The sequence below is a fragment of the Sebastes umbrosus genome, chromosome 4, assembly GCF_015220745.1.
Source record: "Sebastes umbrosus isolate fSebUmb1 chromosome 4, fSebUmb1.pri, whole genome shotgun sequence".
Lineage (NCBI taxonomy): Eukaryota > Metazoa > Chordata > Actinopteri > Perciformes > Sebastidae > Sebastes > Sebastes umbrosus.
Window position 1 is genome coordinate 35176673 of NC_051272.1, and position 27107 is coordinate 35203779.

The window sequence follows — 27107 nt, forward strand, 5'->3', positions numbered from 1 at the left end:
CAGGATGTTTTCAGAGGTGCATTTTTCTCTCTTCATTCACTACAGTACAAATTCATTGTCTGTAGGCAAACAGGAACATGTCTAAACATTTTCTTTGTGTCTCGTCTACTTAAAGAATTTAACTTCTACAGCTCATAAAAACACCATAAACTAGAAACAAGGAGAGTTTTTTTCTTTCGTCCTCCAGTGAGGACTGAACATTTGATGAGGCTGACTGATACTAAACCAGTTTAACAACATTTGCATTTTTCAGCCAACAGGAACAAGAGAAAACCTGTTCTGCTAACACGTCAGTGAGACTCTGTTTATCACATCCAGTATGATTAAATGTTTGCCATTTAATTAAAATACAGGTACATGGTTAGTTTTTAATTCAACCCTCATTTGACCTTTCTTTACTTTCATTAGGAAATGTTGTTCAAACTCTCACTAACACGTCTCTGTTTGGTCACTTGTTTCATTAAATGCACTGAAATGTCAAAGCTGCTCTGACAGTGATCTGTTTTATGAGTCTGTTCAGAGAGAAAGTCACTTCTGAATGACGACATTAGACCAACATGTTGCACAACAGTCAGTGTAAGGCTCATCAGTCACACATTAAACTATTGAAAGTGCAGATCTGCTGCCGACTCTGAGACAAAAGCTGCACAGACTGTTAATGTACTGTACACAGTGGAGTAAAGTAACTAAGTACATTTACTAAAATATTATACAACAAGTCAGAGGCAAATATTGTACTTTTAACCTCTCTAAATTGACCTTATACCATGTATAAAATACAATCAATAAATAAATTATGATGTATTATTATAGGTAACAATAAGATAAGACTTTATTGAGCCCCGGGGAAATTCACAAGCTACCCAGCAGTATATAAAGCAATAAAATGAGCTTTATGTTAACCAGCTGCAACATTAAAGTGATGAACACATTAATGCACCAATAATTATAATCCAATAACATACATCATTCTCAAAATGGGCCATTTAGGGGAATGAATACTTCTACTTTTGGTGCTTTAGGTCTATTTTGATGTTAATACTTTTGTACTTTTACTAATGTACAACTTTTAACAATATCTCTACACTGTGATGTTGCTACTTTTACTCAAGTAAGAGATGTGGATACTTATTTTACCACTGACTATGTTATAGTATGTCGCTTTATAGAGTGTGGCAGTATTTTAAACACGCTGATTAGGTATTTTCTATGGTGTAACGTTACTGTCTGTGTTTTGTAATGTAATTAAGTTACATAATTGCTATTAAAAATGTTAAATATTAAAAAAAAGATAACAGTCCCGTATGAGAAAGCTGTATAAATATATTTGTTTATATGTTCTGTATGAAATTTAAGAGAGGGACGGTTTCTGTTTATGTCATTTAATTTATTTACATTAATATAAACTCACTATACAACCATTGTGTCAATGTATTGTGCAGAGTATACATTTTTAAAAATTTAACCATACTGTAATGTCAAAGCAACGGAAGATTTACTACTAGACATGTGCTGTTTGTCCAAAAGAGATGACCTTTCTACTCTGTGTCCTTTGTCATAAAGGCAGATGTGGAATAAACCAGCTGTTACCACAAGCCTGACAAGCTCTGGGTGATTCATTTGGAAAAGGGACATCTCACAGAGGTCACAGAGGTCAGCATCCACAGTGTTGAGCTGACTACTGACAGGTCAGTGGGTTTTTTCTCTGTGGACATGTGTATGTATGCGTGCAGGAAACTGTAAGTTGGCTGGTTAAATGGTTGTACGGTTATGTCCCAAACATTGCAGTTATTGCTAAACATAAAGTGAATCAGTTAGTATAGAGTTAGCACTATTTAAAGCTAGCACTGGAGACCTCAAGGCAGCACAAGGCATGGTACATTTCTCAGTCTGTGTGGTCGTGTTACTTTGCTACTATACTCTTAAATACTGGATCAATTTGTGTTGTAAATATTCAGCATTTGTTGGTCATATTTATTTGTCCAAGGTTGCCTTCTGCACCAGATTGTGGTTGTTGCATCAGTGTTTTACCATTTTCACATATTTATCCTGCACCATGTTCATTTATTCACTTCTCCAGTGGTGGAATGTAACTAAGTGAATTTCCTTTGAAATTGGAGGCCCCAGGCAGTTGTCTAAAAGTAAAGTCTGCTCCTGGCTGTTTTTTCTTTGTGAACCAGAGTGTTTATCACTGGTGTTTCTGACTGTTAGTAGTTGGAAAACTTGGGTGTGTGATGCAACTATGTCATGGCAGGTGTACTGCTCAGGACTCAAGGAAGCGCAAAGTCGAATGTGAAGTTGTTTGTATGAGCTGTTCTCGAGAAAGCAGCAAGCAGCAACGCCACAGGCCGAGCATTCAGCCCGTTCTGAACAGACATGTTTTCAACGGGCACTGCACTAGTTGATATAAAACAGAGAAAAGCATTAAATCCTCACATGTGATGAAGATGATCTTGCATGCTTTTCTATGAGGCTCTGTGTTGTCAGTGCAGAATGGCTGCCTTTTGTACGTAGCTCAGAGAACACGAGGAGCGCTTGTTGACCATCAGCACCAAGAGTGACTGTTGCTTCACTTCGCCTGCATGTCACTTTGAGGAACAGTATGGAGGACGAAACCTGCCAAAAAAAAAATGAATAAATAAATTACTTGATAAATAAAGAAATATTGATGTCTTAAATACATTCAATTTAATCATTAATTAATTCATTAAAAAAATACATTTAAAATAATAATAAAAATAAATTTTAAATAAATAAAGAAATGGAAAAGTTAATACAAATTAAATTAAAGAGTATATATGGGAATTAATACAAAGATAAATAAATGAAGAAGAAAATATCTTATGTCACATTTTATCAATCAATTAATGCCTACATTTATTTTTTTATATTTTTGGTACATTTAATGGCATATTTGTGTATTTATCTAGTCATTTCTTTATTTGTTTTCTTATATTGACAGGTTCCTACCTCCATAGCACAGCACTTTGAGTCCAACTGACAGATGAGAGGCAGTTCAGAGAGTGAATGAGCTCCAGCAGGGGGCGCAGTCACACAAAGTAAAGCACCAACACACTCAGATGGAGGCCACATTGATGCTTCTAATGTAGCTGCACAATAAGTTGACTTTAGTGTCTCTAAATCTATCAGACAATGCAGTCAGAGACAACAGCAGTTTATCACTGTAGGATAAGAAAAAGCTCCCGTTATAATTATTGATCACAGTTATGACCAAAATGATTACAGTTTGACATCATGATGTTGCTACATGATTGTTTTTCCTCAGAGATTTTGAGGAACAAAATCATTCTCCTTTATTCATCTTATATCAGCAACTGTTTCCAGATGCTTTTTACTTTCTTAACTAAATGAAATGCACCGATAGCGCTAATAAACCCTGATTCTGTATGAAAGATCAAAACTGACATCATGACAGAAAATGATTCATTGTGCAGCTCTACATATAAACTACATTACCGGTCCTTCTCTGGTCTCTTGAGGTCAGTGCGAGCTCTGCTGCCTTCCTGTCAGCTGTTTAGTCAGATGAAGCATCGCTGAGATAAACTGGAGCCACTGTGTTCACTCTGAACCTCTGCCATCTTCTTTCTCCAGCCAGTGACTAAGTTGCACTGACAACACTGAGTTGGCTTCTCTTCGTCTTTCACTCTTTCTCCCATTCCCTCTGTTTCCAACCTTATTCAATCATTTCTCTGCAGTCGGCTCTTTCTAGTTTCCCTTTGTCTCTTTCTGTCACTTTGGGTTTCTTCTCTATAATAATATTAATCCTCTAGTTCTCTGATTCTTCGGATTATTGCTCTGTTCTCTTACATGCTACACGTGTTTCTATAACTTCAAGAAAATGTGTTAAGGTGTTATCAATAAAATGATCATTTAAATAGAAAAGTGAATCAGTTTCTGTGTTGCAGCACAGCTTTGATTTTATATTGATAGAAGAAACTCGGGACAGAAATTAACTCGGTAATGGTTTTTAGGGATGCACCGATCCGACTTTTTCAGTCCCGATACCAATAGCGATACCTGGGCTTTGGGTATCAGCCGATACCGAGTACCGATCTAATACCAGTGAGTAAGAAGCTGTATGCCTCACTGTGTGGAAGTGACTGGGATCATTCTTTTATGTGAAAAGCAACATCAGACTTGACTTAAACTTTGCTTTCCTAACTTTGTAAAACAAAATGTGACCAATAAATACATAGATATAAATTTATTTAATTGTTGTTTTTTATTAAATAATAAATCATACAATAACTTGGTCAAAAATCCTCAAAATTCCACATCCACAATTAAATTCAAGGTCAGGGCTTTGCAGTCAACATTTAATATGTATTATTGGAAATGAGAAAATTATTTATCAAGAAACAATTCCAAACATTTGCTCCAATTTGAGAATTTGTTGTTTTTATTTGGCATTTCTCAGTTTTCTGATATTTCAATGAACAGATTCATTGATAATAGAAACAGTCTTTAGTTGCAGCCTTAATCCACACAATCTTAAAGTCAATATTTTCAATTTTATTGCAATTTTGGGCTTCTCTAAATTGGTTTAAACATTGAAGAGTAATATAAATATTTTCAAGCAATTTCTGCAGAATTTTCTACAGTCAAAGAAACACAAATAAGGAAGTAAATTGAGTTTCTTTGGATAAAATAGAGATAATATATAAAATATGTCTGACAGTCAGCAGTCACACATGGTAAACAAATAACAGATGAATTATTATTATCAACATTAGTCCATTCTGCAAAGTAAAACATGATGTTGATTTATATAAAGCATTTAGAAATCTGAATGTAATCATATAAATGCATTTTCAGAAAGTTATTTACTGAATTACTTTCACAACCTGGATAATTAAAAGATGAAAAGTAATTCTAAAATGTCAAAAATAAACAAGGTAAGGTGAGGCTTTCTGTGGTTATATGGTTTAAAATTAAAGACTATTTTAAAAAAAATATGCAAACTGAAGTTTGTTAATACTTGAAAATAAAAATAAATCTGTAGATAAAAGTAAAAATAAAATGATCACATGAAATCTACTCGTCCCAGTTCTACGACACAAACACATCATGTTATTTGCTGAAAGAGATCAAATCTTATTTTTTCTATCATCTGGATCTCTACATCTTCTTCATGTACTTTCAAATGACAGATTCTCTCCTATAAAGAACTAACTGGAATTATCTGTAACTGACAAGAAAACACCTCCGTTATAAAAATCGTAATAAATCACTTTGACCTCACCACCCTCCCTGAACATCACAGAGAATCTCAGTTTGACAGATTTTGATATCAGCAGTTTTAGCATCACCAGCCTTTCCAATACTGAACCATGGGAAGAGTTTCTCAGTGAAAGTGTCTCTGAGAGTGCAGATGTGAGTCATGTCTTCAGGGTCGTAGAAGGACACCTCCCCCCTGTCATAGTCCAGCTGGACTCTGATCCTCTGGAGACACTTCTTCACTCTGACTGTCTTACCAAAACCAATACCGTATTTTCCACTGCGATGAGCTAAACACCAGATTCCATATTCTGGTGTGACATATATCTCTCCCTTCCTGTCAGCTGACTCTTTAGTCAAACCTACATTCCAGACAGGATGGTCTCCCACCTCCACCTCCCAGCTGTGTTTCCCTGAGCTGAAGCCCTCAAAGCCCAGAACATTGGCATACTTAGTGAATCTCTCTGGATTGTCAGGAAGCTGCTGGTCTGTGTCTCCACGTCTCACACTGGTCAGATCATCAGACAGATAGAGACCGGGTTTTGCAGTGTTTGGGTCCAGAATGACAGGACTGAAGTGGACCTTGTCCTTCATCTTCTCCCAGACTCTGAAGGACAGGTTGCCCAGGTGTTTGACCACATCTATCAGCGCTCCTGAGACCAGCTGTGGATCTGACAGTGAGCACTGGACTCTGGCTCTGGTCTGAGTGGCTTTATAACTGCTGAGGAAGGGCACGTTGTGTTTCTGCAGGTCTTCTTCAACAGCAGAGATACTGTCTGACAGAGAGGAGATGTGCTCCTGAATCATCTTCATCTCTCTGCTGACAGTCGTCCCATTCTCCTCCTCTTCCTCCCTCAGAGCTGCCAGTCTGGACTCCTCTTCCTCTTTCAGGAACTGGTGGAGCTTGTTGAACTCTGCTCTGATCTGCCTCTCTGTGGACAACAGCTGCTTCTTGGAGTGTTGAATCACTTCATTGTATTTTTCCTCCACTTCTTCATATTTGTCCCTCTTGTCCTGTAGAGACTCTAAGTCAGATTTCAGCTGGTCCTTCAGGTCACTGACTGCTTGTTCTACAGGAACCACCTTGTGACTCTGGTGGAGAGAAAACTCACAGACAAGGCAAGGCAAGGCAAGGCAGCTTTATTTGTATAGCACATTTCAACAACAGGGCAATTCAAAGTGCTTTACAGAAACATTCAAGAACATTGCGACAAAATGCAAAAGAACATTAAGAAATAATTAAAACAGTTATAAAAACATAAAAACATTAAAACATTAAAGATTAGAAAATAAAAACAAGCTAAAAATAAAAGCTAGGATAGAAGCTAAAATTGCATAAAACTCAAAAGAGTAAAAGTTATAGTGCAGTGTCAGAATGAAAGGCACCCGCAAACAGGAAAGTTTTAAGCTTTGTTTTAAAAGAAGTGAGAGTTGGAGCGGTCCTGCAGGTTTCTGGGAGCTTGTTCCAGATATTTGGTGCATAAAAACTGAATGCTGCTTCTGCATGTTTAGTTCTGACTCTGGGGACACTAAGCAGACCTGATCCAGATGACCTGAGAGGTCTGGATGGTTCATAACACAGCAGAAGATCAGAAATGTATTTTGGCCCTAAACCATTTAGTGCTTTGTAAACCAGCAGCAGTATTTTGAAATCAATTCTCTGAGAGACAGGCAGCCAGTGTAGAGACTTCAGAACTGGACTGATGTGATCCACTTTCTTGGTCTTAGTGAGGACTCTAGCAGCAACGTTCTGAATCAGCTGCAGCTGTCTGATCGATTTTTTAGGAAGACCGGTAAAGACGCCGTTACAGTAGTCAAGTCGGCTGAAGATAAATGCATGTACTAGTTTTTCCAAATCCTGCTGAGACATCAGTCCTCTAATTCTTCTTATATTCTTCAGGTGATAGAAGGCTGTCTTTGTAATTGTCTTAATATGGCTGTTAAAGCTCAGGTCTGAGTCCATGACTACACCAAGGTTTCTGGCTTGGTCTGAGCTTTTTAACATCACAGATTGTAGGTGAGCACTAACCTTTAATCTTTCTTTTTTGGCTCCAAAAACTACAACCTCAGTTTTGTCTTTGTTCAGCTGAAGAAAATTCTGGCACATCCAATTATTGACTTGTTCAATGCACTCACTCAGTGCTTGTATTGGACTGTAGTCTCCTGGTGATAGAGTTATGTAAATTTGTGTGTCGTCTGCATAGTTATGGTAATTTATTTTGTTGTTCTCAAAAATCTGACCCAGTGGGAGCATGTAGATGTTAAACAAAAGAGGCCCCAAGATGGAGCCTTGGGGAACTCCGCATGTGATTTTGTTCAGCTCAGATTTGCAATTACCTATAGACACAAAGAAGTCCCTGTCTTTTAGGTAGGATTTAAACCAGCTGAGTGCTATGCCAGAAATACCCACCCAGTTTTCCAGTCGGTCTAGTAATATATTATGGTCAACCGTGTCGAATGCAGCACTGAGATCCAGTAAAACTAAAACCGTAGTTCTACCACTGTCTGTGTTCAATCGGATGTCATTGAAGACCTTAACAAGAGCAGTCTCAGTGCTGTGGTTTTGTCGAAAACCTGACTGGAAGACATCAAAAGAGTTGTTTAGTGCCAGAAAGCTATTTAATTTTTGAAAAACTGTTTTTTCAATTATTTTAGACAAGAATGGAAGATTTGATATCGGTCTGTAATTATTTACTATTGATGAGTCCAGATTGTTCTTTTTGAGGAGTGGTTTGATGACAGCAGTTTTCAGGGCCTGTGGGAACACTCCTGAAACAAGAGATGTATTAACCATCTGTAAAAGCTCTGAGACCATACAATCTGATACTTTTTTGAAAAGGCCTGTTGGCAGAATGTCAAGGCAGCATGAGGAGGATTTTAGATGTTGTATGATTTCCTCCAGGTATGTCTGATTTATTGGATAAAACTGTGTCATGGTATTTGCACCAGGTTTAAGTGGACGCAGGGGAAACAAACATCCTGTACCTGCTATGGAGGAAGTGACTGCTTGTCTGATTTTGTGAATTTTTTCTGTAAAAAAGGAAGCAAATTCATTGCAGGCCCTGGAGGATAAAAGTTCAGAGGCTACTGACACAGGAGGGTTTGTTAGCCTGTCGACAGTAGCAAACAGGGCACGTGCATTGTTATTGTTTTTGGTGATGATGTCAGAGAAGAAGGACCGCCTTGCATTTTTCAGTTCTGAATTATAAATGCAAAGTCTCTCTTTATAGATGTCATAATGAACTTGTAGATTTGTTTTCCGCCACTGGCGTTCAGCTTTTCGACACTCTCTTTTTTCATTTCTTACCAACATGGTATTTCTCCATGGAGATTTTTTCTTACCAGAGACAATCTTCACCGTGGTGGGTGCAATGGTATCAATAACATTTGTCATTTTAGAATTGAAATTATCTACAAGCTCATTGACAGAGGTCCAGGGGAGGGTGGGTGTGGAAGAGAAAGCCTGAACAAATTGATCACTGGTATTTTCAGTGATATACCTTTTTGTGATTACCTCTGTCTTATCATTCCTGTGCACAGGAAGAGTACTCTCAAAGAATACACATGAATGATCAGACAGAGCAACATCCATCACTACAACCTTGGAAATGTTCAGGCCCTTTGATATGATTAAGTCCAAAGTGTGTCCCCTATTGTGTGTGGGCTCTGTCACATGCTGACTCATTCCATAGTTATCAAGAACCTGACACAGTTCTTTGGCCCCTCTGTCCTGTTGGTTGTCAACATGGATGTTAAAATCACCAACAATGACTACACAGTCAAAGTCAACACAAATTACAGACAGCAGTTCAATAAAATCATCAAAAAAGTTTGCACAGTATTTAGGTGGCCTGTAGATATTGAGAAACAAAGCTCGAGAAGAGGAGTTCAGCTGAAGAGCGACATATTCAAAAGAAGCAAAATGTCCATAAGATATCTGTTTGCATTGGAGAGAATCATTAAACAATATGGCAACTCCACCTCCTTTCTTATGCATTCTAGCTTCGCTCATAAAACTAAAGTTGGGAGGAGTTGACTCGATAAGAACAGCTGCACTGTTATTTTGGTCTAACCAAGTTTCAGTTAAAAACATAAAATCAAGCTTGTGCTCAATAATAAAATCATTGATTAAAAAACTTTTTCCTGCCAAAGACCTGACGTTTAACAGGGCTAGCTTTAATGTGCTAGAAGCATTATTATTATTTTTTGGGACATGGTTTGGCTGGCAAGGAATCAATGCTAAATTTGATAAATTAGCACAATCAGTAAAAATCTTCCTGTTTCTTTGCAGATTCACCATTCTTTTTCTACTACTTATTAGAACTGAGATAGAAGAAGCTCTCATCACACAGGGCCCCAGCTTTTCCTGGAAACAGTCACGTGTATCATTAGCCTTGAAGCCTGGACCCAGCACATATCAATCTGTGCTTGCAACATTTTGTAAAGGAACATCCTTATCAGACTGCGGAGACAGAGGCTGATTCCATTGTGGAGGGGATGGAGGTGGTAGGTGTCGTGCTTGTGGAGATAGTGCCAAAGTTGTTCGAGGTCGACCTCGTGGGGGGATCATGGGAGAGAAAATGGGTGTAGGGCGGGGAGTAAGTTTAGTTCCAGCATTGACCAGCTCCTTCATGTGGTCAGTGAACTCCAAGAGGGGGGAGGAGGGAGAAAGGGTGATAAGCGAGGATGAGGACGCCTCCTCTTGTCTCTGCTGTATCCCAGGGCTGGCTTGTGGTGGGGGGTGAAATGATTCTCCTTGAGGTCCCCTGGCACATTGTGTTGTGTCTTCCTCCAGTGGTGATTCCTCTTGTCTCGCGTCCTTGGCAGAGGGAACAGATGAATGACGCAGTAAGTAGAATAGGTTGGAGTTGAACAATTTTACTCCTGACTTGTTTAGGCAGAGTCCATCTGCCTTGAAGAGATGTCTGCGGTCCCAAAAAAAGTTAAAATTGTCAATAAAATGCACTGAGTGGGATTTGCATGCTGTTGAAAGCCATGTGTTCAGTCCCAGCAACCTGCTGAATCTCTCGACTCCTCTTCTGATTGGCGGCAGGGGTCCACTGATAAACACCTGAGCATTCACAGAGCTGACCGTGTTTAGCAGACCAGTAAAGTCCCGTTTCAGCACTTCAGACTGTTGCTTCACAACATCATTCGACCCAATGTGCAATACCACATTTTTCACATTTGGGTGTGCAGTCACAATATCCAGGATTCTTTCTGCCAGATCAGAGACCATATCTTTGGGAAAACAGAGTACTTTGATGTCTTTACTCCACATGCTTTTCACATCTTTAACAGCAGCATCACCCACAATCAGAGTTTGAGTTTGAGGCCCAGTTGTTAGCTTTCCCTGTAGCCTTTTACCTTCAGAGTTGCTTTTGGTTCTTACCCTGCTGTGTGAAGAGTTGAGATTATCCAGGGCATCAGATCGAGATCCAGGGTCCTGCAACAGTGGAGCAAATCTGTTCTCCAGTTGCAAACTTCTTTGTTGGGGAGGTTTGTTACTCATCCTTCCTTTCACAGTTGTCCACGGTTGGACCTTACTTTGTACAGGGGTTGATGAGGCACTATGCTCGGATGCTAATGCAGGCCAGCCGGTCGCATCATATATCTGAGGGTGCTGGGTTCTGCCTGTAAGTTTTCCTCCCATTTCCCAGGGACATGATTTACGCTTTGGCTTTGCACCAAGAGCGTTCCAGGGAGGACTACTAGTCGATTTATTGCCCCCTTCTTGATTCTTGGTGGTCTTGTTGGTGCTAATTAGCTTTCTATTAGCCTGTTCCAGTTCACTGTTTTGAGTCAGTGGTAGAGTGGTTTCATTCCCACATAGTCCATTCACCTCCGCATTCACTTCGAGCCGGATAATCTTTGTTTCCAGCACTGCTATCTTCTGTAGAAGTTTGTAGTAGTCATCCGTGGAGAAGGGAGGCATCTTGCTGCTGATTAGCTTTAGCCAAGCACCTCGCTCCCGTTCACTATAGTACAGGCTTGTGCTGCTGATAGGCCACGCTCACAAAGTAAAACAGTTTTTAAAATAGTGGTAGCCTTCAGTTTCTTTCATAAATTAAACTCCCAGTGATTTGTAAGTATCCAGGACCCGTTTTCCAAAAATTTAGTAGCGAAAGATAAGCATAGCAATGATAAAAAGAAAGCAAAGCGAAGAGCAACTCAGCGAAGCGTCTGCACAGGAGGAAGAGCAGGAAGTAGCAGACAGGACACACAGCTCTCTCTTCATCCTCACAGAACAGTTTAGGCTCTTCTTGATGTTTACTACACACCACCTCCACCTTCTTCTCTTCTTTTTCTGTCTCAGATGATCCAGCTTTGTGTCTCTCAGCAAACGAGTCAGACAGTTCCTTCAGTGCAAAGTTCACAATGGGAATATCTTTAGATGATTTTCTTTTACAAATGGGACAGTTTTTGTTTTCAGCTTGTTCCCAGATTTTCTTCAGGCAGCTTGAACAGAATCTGTGGTTGCAGCTCAGAGACACAGGATCTCTGAAAGTCTCTGAACACACATGGCAGTTCAGGAAACTTTCAAAAAGAGCGGTTTTCTCAGCCATTTGTCTCGGTATCTAAATTGTCTTTCAAAAGCAAGACTCACCGAGTTACTGTCCCGTCTCTTGATTGCTTCAAATAATCCAAACGTGTGTTTTCCAGCAGAGATCTCACACCCTGTGATGGCGTCTCAGCTCTGCTCAACAATGTCAGAATCTACTTTCATCTTCACTCACCTCTGTCACAGGGTAGGAGGAAATGCTGCCATGTCAATATGTTACCAGCAGATGGTGTCAGGATGTTTTCAGAGGTACATTTTTCTCTCTTCATTCACTACAGTACAAATTCATTGTCTGTAGGCAAACAGGAGCATGTCTAAACATTTTTTTTGTTTCCTATCGACTTAATAAAGAATTTGACTTCTACAGCTCATAAAAACACCATAAACTAGAAACAAGGAGATGTTTTTTCTTTCGTCCTCCAGTGAGGACTGAACATTTGATAAGGCCGACTGATACTAAACCAGTTTAACAACATTTTTAATTTTTCAGCCAACAGGAACAAGAGAAAACATGTTCTGCTAACACGTCAGTGAGACTCTTTTTATTACATCCAGTATGATTAAATGTTTGGCATTCAATTAAAATACAGGTACATGGTTAGTTTTTAATTCAACCAATTCAAGTACATTTACTAAAATATTATACAACAAGTCAGAGGCAAATATTGTACTTTTAACCTCTCTAAATTGACCTTATACCATGTATAAAATACAATTAACAAATAAATTATGATGTATTATTATAGGTAACAATAAGATAAGACTTTATTGAGCCCCGGTGAAATTCACAAGCTACCCAGCAGTATATAAAGCAATTAAAATGAGCTTCATGTTAACCAGCTGCAACATTAAAGTGATGAACACATAATGCATCAATAATTATAATCCAATAACATGCATCATTCTCAAAATGAACCATTTAGGGGAATGAATACTTCTACTTTTGGTACTTTAGGTCTATTTTGATGTTAATACTTTTGTACTTTTACTAATGTACAACTTTTAACAATATCTCTACACTGTGATGTTGCTACTTTTACTCAAGTAAGAGATGTGGATACTTCTTTTACCACTGACTATGTTATAGTATGTCGCTTTATAGAGTGTGGCAGTATTTTAAACACGCTGATTAGGTATTTTCTATGGTGTAACGTTACTGTCTGTGTTTTTTTAATGTATTTGAGTTACATAATTGCTATTAAAAATGTTAAATACTAAAAAAGTTAACAGTCCCATGTGAGAAAGCTGTATAAATATATTGTATTATATGTTCTGTATGGAATTTAAGAGAGGGACGGTTTCTGTTTGTGTCATTTATTTTATTTACATTAATATAAACCCACTATACGACCATTGTGTCAATGTATTGTGTAGAGTATAAATTTAATAAAATGTAACCATACTGTAATGTCAAAGCAACAGAGGATTTATTACTAGACATGTGCTGTTTGTCCAAAAGAGATGACCCTTTCTACTCTGTGTCCTTTGTCATGAATGCAGATGTGGAATAAACCAGCTGTTACCACAAGCCTGACAAGCTCCGGGTGATTCATTTGGAAAGGAGACATCTCACAGAGGTCACAGAGGTCAGCATCCACAGTGTTGAGCTGACTACTGACAGGTCGGTGGGTCTTTTCTCTGTGGACATGTGTATGTATGCGTGCATGAAACTGTAAGTTGGCTGGTTAAATGGTTGTATGGTTATGTCTCAAACATTGCAGTTATTGCTAAACATAAAGTGAATCCAGCTCACAGTTAGCACTATTTAAAGCTAGCACTGGAGACCTCAAGGCAGCACAAGGCATGGTACATTCCTCAGTCTGTGTGGTCGTGTTACTTTGCTACTATACTCTTAAATACTGGATCAATTTCTGTTGTAAATATTCAGCATTTGTTGGTCATATTTATTTGTCCAAGGTTGCCTTTTGCACCAGATTGTGGTTGTTGCATCAGTGTTTTACCATTTTAACATATTTATCCTGCACCATGTTCATTTATTCACTTCTCCAGTGGTGGAATGTAACTAAATGAATTTCCTTGGAAATTGGAGGCCCCAGGCAGTTGTCTAAAAGTAAAGTCTGCTCCTGGCTGTTTTTTTCTTCGTGAACCAGAGTGTTTATCACTGGTGTTTCTGACTGTTAGTAGTTGGGAAACTTGGGTGTGTGATGCAACTATGTCATGGCAGGTGTACTGCTCAGGACCCAAGGAAGCGCATTGTCGAGTGTGAAGTTGTTTGTATGAGCTGTTCTCGAGAAAGCTGCAAGCAGCAACGCCACAGGCCGAGCATTCAGCCCGTTCTGAACAGACATGTTTTCAACGGGCACTGCACTAGTTGATATAAAACAGAGAATAGCATTAAATCCTCACATGTGATGAAGATGATCTTGCATGCTTTTCTATGGGGCTCTGTGTTGTCAGTGCAGAATGGCTGCCTTTTGTACGTAGCTCAGAGAACACGAGGAGCGCTTGTTGACCATCAGCACCAAGAGTGACTGTTGCTTCACTTCGCCTGCATGTCACTGTGAGGAACAGTATGGAGGACGAAACCTGCCAAAAAAAAAAATGAATAAATAAATTACTTGATAAATAAAGAAATATTGATGTCTTAAATACATTCAATTTAATCATTAATTAATTCATTAAAAAAATACATTTAAAATAATAATAAAAATAAATTTTAAATAAATAAAGAAATGGAAAAGTTAATACAAATTAAATTAAAGAGTATATATGGGAATTAATACAAAGATAAATAAATGAAGAAGAAAATATCTTATGTCACATTTTATCAATCAATTAATGCCTACATCTATTTTTTTATATTTTTGGTACATTTAATGGCATATTTGTGTATTTATCTAGTCATTTCTTTATTTGTTTTCTTATATTGACAGGTTCCTACCTCCATAGCACAGCACTTTGAGTCCAACTGACAGATGAGAGGCAGTTCAGAGAGTGAATGAGCTCCAGCAGGGGGCGCAGTCACACAAAGTAAAGCACCAACACACTCAGATGGAGGCCACATTGACGCTTCTAATGTAGCTGCACAATAAGTTGACTTTAGTGTCTCTAAATCTATCAGACAATGCAGTCAGAGACAACAGCAGTTTATCACTGTAGAATAAGAAAAAGCTCCCATTATAATTATTGATCACAGTTATGACCAAAATGATTACAGTTTGACATCATGATGTTGATACATGATTGTTTTTCCTCAGAGATTTTGAGGAACAAAATCATTCTCCTTTATTCATCTTATATCAGCAACTGTTTCCAGATGCTTTTTACTTTCTTAACTAAATGAAATGCACCAATAGCGCTAATAAACCCTGATTCTGTATGAAAGATCAAAGCTGACATCATGACAGAAAATGATTCATTGTGCAGCTCTACATATAAACTACATTACCGGTCCTTCTCTGGTCTCTTGAGGTCAGTGCGAGCTCTGCTGCCTTCCTGTCAGCTGTTTAGTCAGATGAAGCATCGCTGAGATAAACTGGAGCCACTGTGTTCACTCTGAACCTCTGCCATCTTCTTTCTCCAGCCAGTGACTAAGTTGCACTGACAACACTGAGTTGGCTTCTCTTCGTCTTTCACTCTTTCTCCCATTCCCTCTGTTTCCAACCTTATTCAATCATTTCTCTGCAGTCGGCTCTTTCTAGTTTCCCTTTGTCTCTTTCTGTCACTTTGGGTTTCTTCTCTATAATAATATTAATCCTCTAGTTCTCTGATTCTTCGGATTATTGCTCTGTTCTCTTACATGCTACACGTGTTTCTATAACTTCAAGAAAATGTGTTAAGGTGTTATCAATAAAATGATCATTTAAATAGAAAAGTCAATCAGTTTCTGTGTTGCAGCACAGCTTTGATTTTATATTGATAGAAGAAACTCGGGACAGAAATGAACTCGTTAATGTTTTTTAGGGATGCACCGATCAGACTTTTTCAGTCCCGATACCGATAGCGATACCTGGGCTTTGGGTATCAGCCGATACCGAGTACCGATCTGATACCAGTGAGTAATCAATAAGCTGTATGCCTCACTGTGTGGAAGTGACTGGGATCATTCTTTTATGTGAAAGGCAACATCAGGCTTGACTTAAACTTTGCTTTCCTAACTTTGTAAAACAAAATGTGACCAATAAAAACATAGATATACATTTATTTAATTGTTATTTTTTATTAAATAATAAATCATACAGTAACTTGGTAAACAATCCTCAAAATTAACAGTAATTACAATTCAAGTGTAAACATTTTTGATGCAGCAACAAATTGGTCAAAATTTAAACAGGAATTAAAATTACAGTATATAATGTATATAGTATATAAACATAAAATTGAATTGAATGGATCAGCCTCATTGTCACCGATATCTGATCCAGTTATTTGAATCAATATCGGCCCGATATCGATCCAGTACCGGTATCGGTGCGTCCCTAATGTTTTTGACCAGAATATTTGCTGACCAGGTAGAAAACATACAAGTTGTTGAATCCAACATGAAGTGAATCCACGGTGTGAAATCCTGCAGTTCATCCAACACAGTCTCATGTGCTGATGGGTTGTTTCACACCTAATGGACAATTAACATAAACACACAGGAACAAACAGCAGCTCCGCCTTCATAAATGTTCAAGAATTATGAAATAAATGCTGCTATGCAGTCTGCAAGATAAAGATTAATGTAAGAGATCAAGATTAAGGTGACCACTGCTCGCAACCTTTAAAATTCAACATCCACAATGCAATTCAAGGTCAGGGCTTTGCAGTCGACATTTAATATGTATTATTGGAAATGAGAAAATTATTTATGAAGAAAAAATTCCAAACATTTGCTCCAATTTGAGAATTTGTTGTTTTTATTTGGCATTTTTCAGTTTTCTGATATTTCAATCAACAGATTCATTGATAATAGAAACAGTCTTTAGTTGCAGCCTTAATCCACACAATCTTAAGGTCAATATTTTGAATTTTATTGCAATTTTGGGCTTCTCTAAATTGGTTTAAACATTGAAGAGTAATATGAATATTATCAAGCAATTTCTGCAGAATTTTCTACAGTCAAAGAAACACAAATAAGGAAGTAAATTGAGTTTGTTTGGATAAAACAGAGATAATATATAAAATATGTCTGACAGTCAGCAGTCACACATGGTAAAGAAATAACAGATGAATTATTATTATCAACATTGGTCCATTCTGCAAAGTAAAACATGATGTTGATTTCTTTTTAACACATTTGGAAATCTGAATGTAATCATATAAATGCATTTTCAGAAAGTTATTTACTGAATTACTTTCACAACCTGGATAATTAAAAGATGAAAAGTAATTCTGAAATGTCAAAAATAAAACAATGTAAGGTGAGGCTTTCTGTGGTGATATGATTTAAAATTAAAGACTATTTGAAAAAAATATGCAAACTGAAGTTTGTTAATACTTGAAAATAAAAATAAATCTGTAGTAAAAGTAAAAATAAAATGATCACATGAAATCTACTCGTCCCAGTTCTACGACACAAACACATCATGTTATTTGCTGAAAGAGATCAAATCTTGTGTTTTCTCTCATCTGGATCTCTACATCTTCTTCATGTACTTTCAAATGACAGATTCTCTCCTATAAAGAACTAACTGGAATTATCTGTAACTGACAAGAAAACACCTCCGTTATAAAAATCCCAATAAATCAGTTCGACCTCACCACCCTCCCTGAACATCACAGAGAATCTCAGTTTGACAGATTTTGATATCAGCAGTTTTAGCATCACCAGCTGATCCAATATTGAACCACGGGAAGAGTTTCTCAGTGAAAGTGTCTCTGTGAGTGTAGATGTGAGTCATGTCTTCAAGGTCGTAGAAGGACACCTCCCCCCTGTCATAGTCCAGCTGGACTCTGATCCTCTGGAGACTCTTCTTCACTCCGACTGTCTTACCAACAACATCAGTGTATTTTCCACAGTGATGAAATAAACACCAGATTCCATATTTTGGTGAAGCTCCTGCCTCTCCCTTCCTCTCAGCTGACTCTTTAGCCAAACCTACAAGCCAGTTAGGATGGTCTCCCACCTCCACCTCCCAGCTGTGTTTCCCTGAGCTGAAGCCCTCAGAGCCCAGAACATTGGCATAATTAGTGAATCTCTCTGGATTGTCAGGAAGCTGCTGGTTTGTGTCTCCACATCTCACACTGGTCAGATCATCAGACAGATAGAGCCTCGAGGCTGCAGTGTTTGGGTCCAGAATGACAGGACTGAAGTGGACCTTGTCCTTCATCTTCTCCCAGACTCTGAAGGACAGGTTGCCCAGGTGTTTGGCCACATCTATCAGCGCTCCTGAGACCAGCTGTGGATCTGACAGTGAGCACTGGACTCTGGCTCTGGTCTGAGTGGCTTTATAACTGCTGAGGAAGGGCACGTTGTGTTTCTGCAGGTCTTCTTCAACAGCAGAGATACTGTCTGACAGAGAGGAGATGTGCTCCTGAATCATCTTCATCTCTCTGCTGATAGTCTTCCCCTTCTGCTCCTCTTCCTCCCTCAGAGCTGCCAGTCTGGACTCCTCTTCCTCTTTCAGGAACTGGCGGAGCTTGTTGAACTCTGCTCTGATCTGCCTCTCTGTGGACAACAGCTGCTTCTTGGAGTGTTTTACTATTTCATCATATGTTTTCTCTACTTGTTTGTGTTTGTCCCTCTTGTCCTGTAGAGACTCTAAGTCAGATTTCAGCTGGTCCTTCAGATCACTGACTGCTTGTTCTACAGGAACCAACTTGTGACTCTGGTGGAGAGAAAACTCACAGACAGGACACACAGCTCTCTCTTCATCCTCACAGAACAGTTTAGGCTCTTCTGGATGTTTATCACACACCACCTCCACCTTCTTCTCTTCTTTTTCTGTCTCAGATGATCCAGCTTTCTGTCTCCCAGCAAACGAGTCAGACAGTTCCTTCAGAGCAAAGTTCACTGACATATGATCTTTAGATGATTTTCTTTTACAAATGGGACAGTTTTTGTTTTTAGCTTGTTCCCAGAATTTCTTCAGGCATCTTAAACAGAAGCTGTGGCTGCAGCTCAGAGACACAGGATCTCTGAAAGTCTCTGAACACACGTGGCAGTTCAGGAAACGTTCAAGAAGAGCAATTTTCTCAGCCATTTCCTCTGATTTGTGAATCGTCCGATTAACAGCAAGACTCACCAAATCTGTGTCCCTTTGAATTAGAGATTACAATCCTTCTGATCTGTGTTTACAGTGGAGATCCTTCACCCTGTAATGGCGTCTCAGCAATGTTGAAATCAGCTTTAAGTTTCAGTTTCCATTCTTTTAAGTAAATAACTGACATTTAATTTTCTAACCAGCAGATGGTGCTATTTCATTAATTAACATATTTTACAGAAGCTTTCCACATAATGTGCCTTAGTATTGTTACTTGTTTAAAAATATTTATTTTTAAGTGAAAAACAAAACATACATAATAAAATGCGTTGACATTGTAAACAAATGTTTGACTCCAGAAACACCTAGTTAAAACACAAATATTTAATATTTTATGTTTACATGTTTTAAGAAATAACCACCATGTCAAATCATGTGTTATACAACCAAAGTGTTAAATCATGAAATCATATTTTTATTAAATAAAAATGTACTCATGCATGGTACGCAGCAAAAATATGAATGAAAAACATAAACATAAAAGAAACGTACATAACCATAAATAACTGTCTAAGAATCAGCTCCACCATCAGGCCAGTTTCACCAGTCTCTCACTGGCCTCCCACAGTTTCTTTGCCACACCAGCGTCTCTTGCGAAAGGACGCAGAGTAGCTGGTCGGCAGTCGACGAAGTAACCTCCGCTGTGTTTGGCAGCTTCATCTGACACAGCACAGTAGACGACAGTCTGAGCTCCAATCTCACACGGCACAAAAAACATCCACATGATCACCTGCATCAGCATCCGGAACAGGATGGAGTAGTGGCACGTCCAACCGCTTTGGACAAAACCTGGAGCGACACATGGAAGCAGAGATATTAGGAGAGATATATGTAGTGTGAGGAATATACACACTGTATGTTCAAGGTGGGCGATATGATTCAACTCTTCTAGCTTTGGATTAGTCATTTTATATCTTGATTTACGTATATATTGTAGAGCTGTCAAAGTTAACGCGGTAATAAGGTTGACACAAATTTGTTTAAACGCCACTAAATTCTTTAACGCATTTCATACTAGCTTGTCGTGAAGGAGGCTAAATAAAGCTCCAAATTTATGCTACATTTTGGCGAGAAAAAACTGCCATGGCCATTTTCAAAGGGGTCCCTTGACCTCTGACCTCAAGAAAATGGTTCTATGGGTACCCACGAGTCTCCCCTTTACAGAAGAGCACACTTTATGATAATCACATGCAGTTTGGGGCAAGTCATAGTCAAGTCAACACACTGACAGCTGTTGTTGCCTGTTGGGCTGCAGTTTGCCATGTTATGATTTGAGCATATTCTTTATGCTAAAAATGAAGTACCTGTGAGGGTTTCTGGACAATATTTGTCATTGTTTTGTGTTGTTAACTTATTTTCTGTAATAAATATATAAATACATTTGCATAAACCAGCATATTTGCCCACTCCCATGTTGATAAGAGTATTAAATACTTGACAAATCTCCCTTAAAGGTACATTTTGAATAGATAAAAAATTAGTGATGAAGTTGCGATTAATCGCAATTAATCATGGACAATCATGCAATTAACGCGATCAAATATTTTAAATAACTGAACTTACTAACTTTAAATAGTGAAAAATCTAAGTTTTAATCTACTATATCAAAATAATGCAAAAGGCCTGTAAATAAATACAATATTGTCATAAAGAAGCCCTGTTCATAGATTCTTAATTATTGACCACAATGGCCTAATACAACCACACATACTGTTCTGAAGAGAACTACCTCAGTGTAAACAGTACAGAAAGGTCTATTTCACGCTTTATATAGCCCAACCTTAATTATTTAATTTTAAATAAAAATTTTGTTTTATTGTAAATAAATATATTAATAAATATATTCAAAAAAATATTTATAAATAAATAGTAAATTTATTGATACAACACTTATCTAAAAACTGTTTTAAAAGTCCTCCATTTGAAACAAGAACATTTTCGATTATCATTATTTTCTTGATTGTTTTTTCCTCCATAAAATGTCATAAAATAGAATCATCTGTGAATTTAGCATCACATTTTGTTACATTAAATGCCTTTTACAGTAATTGTCCTTTGTAAGCAAAGAAGGTGGATAGTGACCGTGCACATACTATACACCCCAAGTTGGGTACCGGTGCAGGACAAGAGCAGCATGCAAAGCAGCACCTCTTACCAGGGTGCACAGCATAGGAGGTCACTCCTTTCCCTTCAGTCATGCGGGCCACTTCCTGACTGAAGTAGATGTTGGCCAGCTTGCTGCGGCAGTAGGTGAAGAAGGGCAACAGGTTGTAGTTGAGGTCCTGGAAGTCCAGTTTCTGGTATTTGTAGCTGGAGCATGTGAGGGTGACCACACGGCTTGGGCCACATTCCTTCAGGCGAGGCAGAAGCAGATTGGTTAGGAGGAAGTGTCCCAAGTGGTTGACGCCAAAACACATGCTGAAGCTGTCGTCCGTCCAGTCGAGGACACCGGGCATGCCTGAGGAAACACCACACAGGGCTTTTAGCTGATGTTGTTGCACAATCTGTACAGTATACAGTAACCACCATGCTCAGAAAAATTTGAAGGAACACCTTTTCTCCTCTTTCTGTCTTTGGTGTTACTGTTTCATGTATCAAGAGACTTCCATGTGGTTGACACCCTCACCTGCATTGTTGATCAGGATGTCAAGCCTCTTCTCTCTCTGGAGGAAGCTCTTACAGAACTCCCTCACAGAGCGCAGGCTGGCCAGATCCAGCTCCATGTGAAGGACGTTAAGGCTGTGACTCTTGAACTTGATCTCCCTCACTGCCTTCTCGGCCTTGTCCGGGTCTCTGCAAGCGATGATGACACGGGCGCCTCTCGTTGCCAAGGCAACAGCTGACTCTTTGCCAATGCCAGAATTGCCACCTGCAAAGAAAGAAAATAGAAAAACAGTCATTTCACGTGTTTGTGTTCATGGGATGGGATTATGACTCGGGAGAGGACAGCGGTAATATTGCCTCCAATAATCAGAATTCATACTGATCTTCATGTATTACAGTACAGTCCACTAACAAAAGTCAAGATTCAAGATGTTTATTGTCACGCCGGTTATACAGGTACAATCGTGTGAAATGCTTTTTGCTGGGAAGCTCCAATAAAAATTATAAGTTATATTACAATTATAAAAGGAAATACTTTATACAAGGGCATATTAAGAACATATACAGGAGCTGGTTAAGTGGAGTAGTTTAGAGGAGCTGGTTTAGAGGAGTAGTTTAGAGGAGTAGTTTAGAGGAGTAGTTTAGAGGAGCTGGTTTAGTGGAGTAGTTTAGAGGAGCTGGTTTAGAGGAGCTGGTTTAGTGGAGTGGTTTAGAGGAGCTGGTTTAGAGGAGCTGGTTTAGTGGAGTGGTTTAGTGGAGTGGTTTAGAGGAGCTGGTTTAGTGGAGTGGTTTAGAGGAGCTGGTTTAGAGGAGCTGGTTTAGAGGAGCTGGTTTAGTGGAGTAGTTTAGAGGAGCTGGTTTAGTGGAGCTGGTTTAGTGGAGTAGTTTAGAGGAGCTGGTTTAGAGGAGTAGTTTAGAGGAGCTAGTTTAGTGGAGTAGTTTAGAGGAGCTAGTTTAGTGGAGTAGTTTAGAGGAGCTGGTTTAGTGGAGTGGTTTAGAGGAGCTAGTTTAGTGGAGTAGTTTAGAGGAGCTGGTTTAGTGGAGTAGTTTAGAGGAGCTGGTTTAGAGGAGCTAGTTTAGTGGAGTAGTTTAGAGGAGCTGGTTTAGAGGAGTGGTTTAGAGGAGCTGGTTTAGTGGAGTGGTTTAGAGGAGCTAGTTTAGTGGAGTAGTTTAGAGGAGCTGGTTTAGAGGAGCTGGTTTAGTGGCAGGATGCTGCTCCCCAAGTGCTCCACAGACAGACTCGGGAAACAAAGGAGGACGGTCTGAAGGACAGATAATACTGCATACAGTGCACTTTCATAGACTAAGCTACTGGAGTTACCCTGCACTATACTCAGTTTTAACAGTCTCTTTTGCACTTTTTCAATAGTCGTGTATTACACAGCTGTTACTCTGCACTACATTCAGTTTTAACAGTTTTCTTCATCTCCTTGTATTTTTATATCTGGTATATTTTTTTGTACTTTGCACTACTAACTTTTTTACTGCCTTTTTACTAACATGTTTTGCACTGTGGAACTGTGATGCTGGAAACTTGAACTTCCCTCGGGATCAATAAAGTTACTATCTATCTATCTATCTATCTATACAGGCATATTAAGAACATATACATTAAGAAACATATACAGTATAAGATGTATTTTTGTGTGAGAAGGTGTCGTATGTATTATCTATTTAAAAGTCTGATGGCTTGGGGGAAAAAACTGCTCCTCAGTCTGCTGGTGAGAGTCCTGGATGACCTGTATCTTCTAGCAGAGAGGGCAGGATGGAGAACAGGCTGTGTAACAAACGATCCCTGCTGCTGCAAGAAACAAGACATGTTTATTTACCTGTAATAAGAACTGTTTTGCCATCAAGTCTTTTCAGGTCGGTGCAGTACCTCCTCTTTTTCATCCATTTCAAAATGAAAAAAGAAACTAAGGACGCGATGATTGTGTAGAGAAAGTACATGCTCCTATCTTTTAATCATCAGCAGCAGCAGTAACGTTGCTGATGATGCTGCTGGCTGTATGAGCTGACGTCAGCTGGCTTGTTAGAAATTGCTATTTGACTTGAAACACGTCATTCTTTTAACCCCCTTTGCTGTTCCTCCATTACGGTTCTTGTCGCGGTTAACGTGGTGGAGATGATCCATGCAGGACGATTTAAACACGACAGAAGACAGTTGTTATATTTAATTTGACGACCCCCCCTCCTCCAATTCATTCTAGTCACTTTGCAGGATGTAGAGTCACGTGAAGGGCGCATGCGCCAAATGTAGTGATGTGTTGGTCGCGAACGAGCCGGTTCAAAGAGCCGGCTCTTGTAAGTGAACGATAATGGTACGTGTCCACAGGGGCGTTTTTTATTGCGAGGGGACGCGACGTTTCCCAACATTTGACGCTTGGTGGGCTGTCACTAGACACAGGCTCTCCCCACCTGGTTGGACGAACGCTTTCCCTCCGTGGGCTGCTGCTCCCAGCTTTCAAACCGGAAACAACATGAAGGCTCGTTTGGAAACTTTCTTCTCTTATTTCACGAAAATAGTTCACCGAAATGTGTTTCGGAAAATTTGAGGCGAGAAATAAGCCATGTAGTTGCTGAATCTAGTTTTTTTTGGATCGACAATTTTTATTTTAAAAGATTCTCGGGAGTTTTGAGAGTCGGCGAGTCGCGTCGGACGCCCCGTGATTTGCATAAAGTAGACTAGACCTCAACTTTATGCAAATGAGGAGCGGGCGTTGTGACGCTCTGTTTCTCGAATCGCGACGCCACGCTACCAGAATGCATTGCCCGGCTGCTTACATAGACAATGAATGAGAAGCGTGGAAATCAAACCGTTTTTTTTTTTTCTTTCTTTAATTAATTCAAGGCAGAATGATAGGACGATCTTCTCCGGCGCCACGGGCACTCCATGCACTGACTGTGACTGAATGTTGTGTTAATGACGTCCGTGCGACCAATCAGGTGATGACAGACGAGGGTCATACCATCAAGCAGGGAGGGGCGGGGGTGCGCGGTGTGCTGACGGTCTACAGGTACAGAGCAGGAGGGAGAGGAGGAGAGAAAGAGAGAGAGAGGAGTGCGGTGCGCAAATAGCAGACAAGATGAGTGACAGTTGGAAACGAAGCAGCATGTAAAATTATGGTATTCTGGAAATTATAGTTTTTTTAGTATAATTATATTGAATAATTCAAGTGATATATGTGCACACATACTAATCAAAAATCAAAACAGCGCTAAATTTGGCTGAATTATAAAAAACAGAAGTGGTAAAATGAAGAACCGTTTGGGAGCCGAAAGAGCCGGCTCTTCTTGGTGAGCTGAGCCAAATAATCTGGCTCACTAAAAAGAGCCGAAATTCCCATCACTAGTGGAGTCACATGAAGTGCCCATGCGCCAAATGATCAAATCCCGCAATGTCTCGCGAGAATATATTACTACAATTTGAGGAATAAACACAGTCGTGATGGGAATTCCGGCTCTTTTTAGTGAGCCAGATCATTTGGCTCAGCTCACCAAGAAGAGCCGGCTCTTTCGGCTCCCAAACGGCTCTTCATTTTTACCACTTCTGCCTTTTATAAATTCAGCCGAATTTAGCGCTGTTTTGACCTATGATTAGTATGTGTGCAGATATATCACTTAAATTATTCAATATAATTATACAAAACCTTATAATTTCCAGAATACCATAATTTTACATGCTGCTTCGTTTCCGACTGTCACTCATCTCTGCTATTCGCGCACCGCGCTCCTCTCTCTCTCTTTCTCTCCTCCTCTCCCTCCTGCTCTGTACCTGTACCTGTGCCCCTCCCTGCTTGATGCGATCCTTGTCTATCATCACCTGATTGGTCGCACGGAAGTCATTAACACAACATTCAGTCACAGTCAGTGCATGGAGCGCCCGTGGCGCAGAGAAGATCATCCTATAATTCTGCCTTGAATTAATTAAATAAAATAAAAAAAACGTCTCTCGGACGGGAGCCGGCTCTTATTGTTCACTTAAAAGAGCCGGCTCTTTAAACCGGCTCGTTCGCTTCGACACATCACTAGAATAAACACAGACACTAACGTTAAAATCCCAGCTAAAATGACTTAAAAAGCGAAATTATAAACATGACAGCGTGCTTATTGTGAAGCATATAGCTATATTTTGTGTTGGTAAATTATGCCTGAAGATTTCTTTTTTTAAACCTTCGGGCCTCCGTTCAATTAACTAACATCTGTTAATTAATAACTTCATAACTGCCACCGGAAACTTGTGTCGAATGACCTTTGAAACTTTGCTACAACTTCAATGCCAGGCTTGGTGTAGGACAGGTATGTGTGTTCACACAGTGTTAGTTTTGTTCTCCAAGATAAACATGAGAGCTCATTTGAGAGAGACCATTTTTCTCTGTGGAATTGTTCTTATTTGCTCATCTAAAACAGCTGGTAAGTCACTTTCTGAGACATGTCAGGGAATAAGGTTGATATATAAAAACAAAATAATGTAATGTGGTGTGCAGGTATAGGCAGTGGTGGACAGTAAGTACACTAAGTACATTTACTCAAGTACTGTAAGCTACTTAAGTACCATTTTGAGGTAAATGTACTGTATGAGTATTGTATTTCCATTTTCTACCACTTAATACTTCTACTTTACTACAGTTCAGAGGGAAATAGTGTACTTTTTACTCCACTACATTTGTTTTATAGCTTTAGTTAGATACAGATTAACAATACAAAATATAATCAACAAATACAGTAAAACATGATGTGTTAAAATAAGATAAGCTGCAAGTTAGCAGTGTATAAAGTTATTAAAATGAGCTTCACCTTTACCAGCTGCAACATTAAAGTGATGCACACATTAATGCATCAAGAATTATAATCCAATACTGTAGTATAATATATATTGTTCTGACATAGGCCATTCTGCATAATGAGTACTTTTACTTTTGGTATTTTAAGTATAATTTGATCAGTAAAATTTTGAATGCAGGACGTCTACGTAAGTAAAACGTCTGAATACTTCTTCCACCAATGTGTATATAGGTTATAATTTTCTTAGAATTCAGTGCAATTAGTTGATTTCATTATTAAAGGATTTTGAGAGCATTAGGCTTCCTTTGTGATGAATGATTTGTTTTTGTTTTTACTAGGTCAAACATGCAGGGGAAAGTGTGGAGAAGTATTGGAGGAATGCTCCTGCCATGCAACTTGTGTGTCTTTGCTGAACTGCTGCGCAGACTACAACCAGTCCTGTTTCCAGGTGACGCCTCACTCCAGCTCCATGCTGGGTGGACGAGCTCTCAGGATCCTCAGCTTGGTCCTTCATCCTGGTGGGAGACTTCTCTGCAGGTTTGTGTCTACAAGGGACCTCTGACGCACGTCATGATCTATATCTGGCATACACTGACTCATCATTCCATTACAGGTTCACAATGTGGAAAGCATATACAGTTCACATGTTTTTTCTGACTAAGTGCATATGTTTTGCAATAGATCTTGTTTTGTGTGTACTATACAAAGTA

The 27107-nt window shown here is 39.1% G+C and overlaps 4 protein-coding genes and 1 long non-coding RNA gene across 12 annotated transcripts in view; 1 reads left to right on the plus strand and 4 right to left on the minus strand.

The window, feature by feature from the left end:
- Positions 1–19118, minus strand: part of LOC119486250 — a 31201-nt gene extending 12083 nt beyond the window's left edge. The window contains exon 1 of the long non-coding RNA XR_005206497.1: positions 18991–19118. This is a non-coding gene — a long non-coding RNA (uncharacterized LOC119486250). The remainder of the gene's footprint in view (positions 1–18990) is intronic.
- Positions 1581–27107, plus strand: part of LOC119486243 (sushi domain-containing protein 2-like) — a 50571-nt gene continuing 25044 nt past the window's right edge. The window contains exons 1-3 of one of the 8 annotated variants that reach the window (XM_037766212.1): positions 1581–1688; positions 13301–13421; positions 26736–26934. In XM_037766212.1, the coding sequence (XP_037622140.1) occupies positions 26867–26934 (68 nt within the window). In that variant the 5' untranslated portion in view covers positions 1581–1688; positions 13301–13421; positions 26736–26866. The other 7 variants (XM_037766213.1, XM_037766210.1, XM_037766208.1 and 4 more) reach the window with 7 other exon arrangements.
- LOC119486249 (nuclear factor 7, brain-like) lies at positions 4791–11957 on the minus strand. Its single transcript, XM_037766220.1, has 2 exons — positions 11455–11957; positions 4791–6355 (listed from the first exon to the last, which is right to left on the minus strand). Exons 1-2 carry the CDS (start codon positions 11802–11804, stop codon positions 5260–5262), a joined length of 1446 nt encoding a protein of 481 aa, XP_037622148.1. The 5' UTR covers positions 11805–11957; the 3' UTR covers positions 4791–5259.
- On the minus strand, positions 17488–18997 carry LOC119486244 (zinc-binding protein A33-like). The gene has a single exon (XM_037766214.1). It carries the CDS (start codon positions 18946–18948, stop codon positions 17503–17505), a length of 1446 nt encoding a protein of 481 aa, XP_037622142.1. The 5' UTR covers positions 18949–18997; the 3' UTR covers positions 17488–17502.
- si:dkey-174n20.1 (uncharacterized protein LOC796174 homolog) lies at positions 19315–23843 on the minus strand. Its single transcript, XM_037766219.1, has 4 exons — positions 23442–23843; positions 21635–21877; positions 21164–21466; positions 19315–19797 (listed from the first exon to the last, which is right to left on the minus strand). The coding sequence occupies exons 1-4, from the start codon at positions 23560–23562 to the stop codon at positions 19538–19540; spliced, it is 927 nt and encodes a 308-aa protein (XP_037622147.1). The 5' UTR covers positions 23563–23843; the 3' UTR covers positions 19315–19537.

Bases quoted from the DNA above. Each gene is read 5' to 3' on its own strand.
- LOC119486244 (XM_037766214.1), bottom strand. From the start codon at position 18,948: ATGGCTGAGAAAATTGCTCTTCTTGAACGTTTCCTGAACTGCCACGTG.
- si:dkey-174n20.1 (XM_037766219.1), bottom strand. From the start codon at position 23,562: ATGTACTTTCTCTACACAATCATCGCGTCCTTAGTTTCTTTTTTCATT. The intron at 21,878-23,441 runs GTAAATAAACAT...CTTTCTTTGCAG, and splicing joins CAAAACAGTTCTTATTACAG to GTGGCAATTCTGGCATTGGC. The intron at 19,798-21,163 runs GTAAGAGGTGCT...GTGTCGCTCCAG, and splicing joins CTCCTATGCTGTGCACCCTG to GTTTTGTCCAAAGCGGTTGG.
- LOC119486249 (XM_037766220.1), bottom strand. From the start codon at position 11,804: ATGGCTGAGAAAACCGCTCTTTTTGAAAGTTTCCTGAACTGCCATGTG. The intron at 6,356-11,454 runs TGTCTGCTACTT...CTTGCCTTGCCT, and splicing joins GAAGAGAGAGCTGTGTGTCC to TGTCTGTGAGTTTTCTCTCC.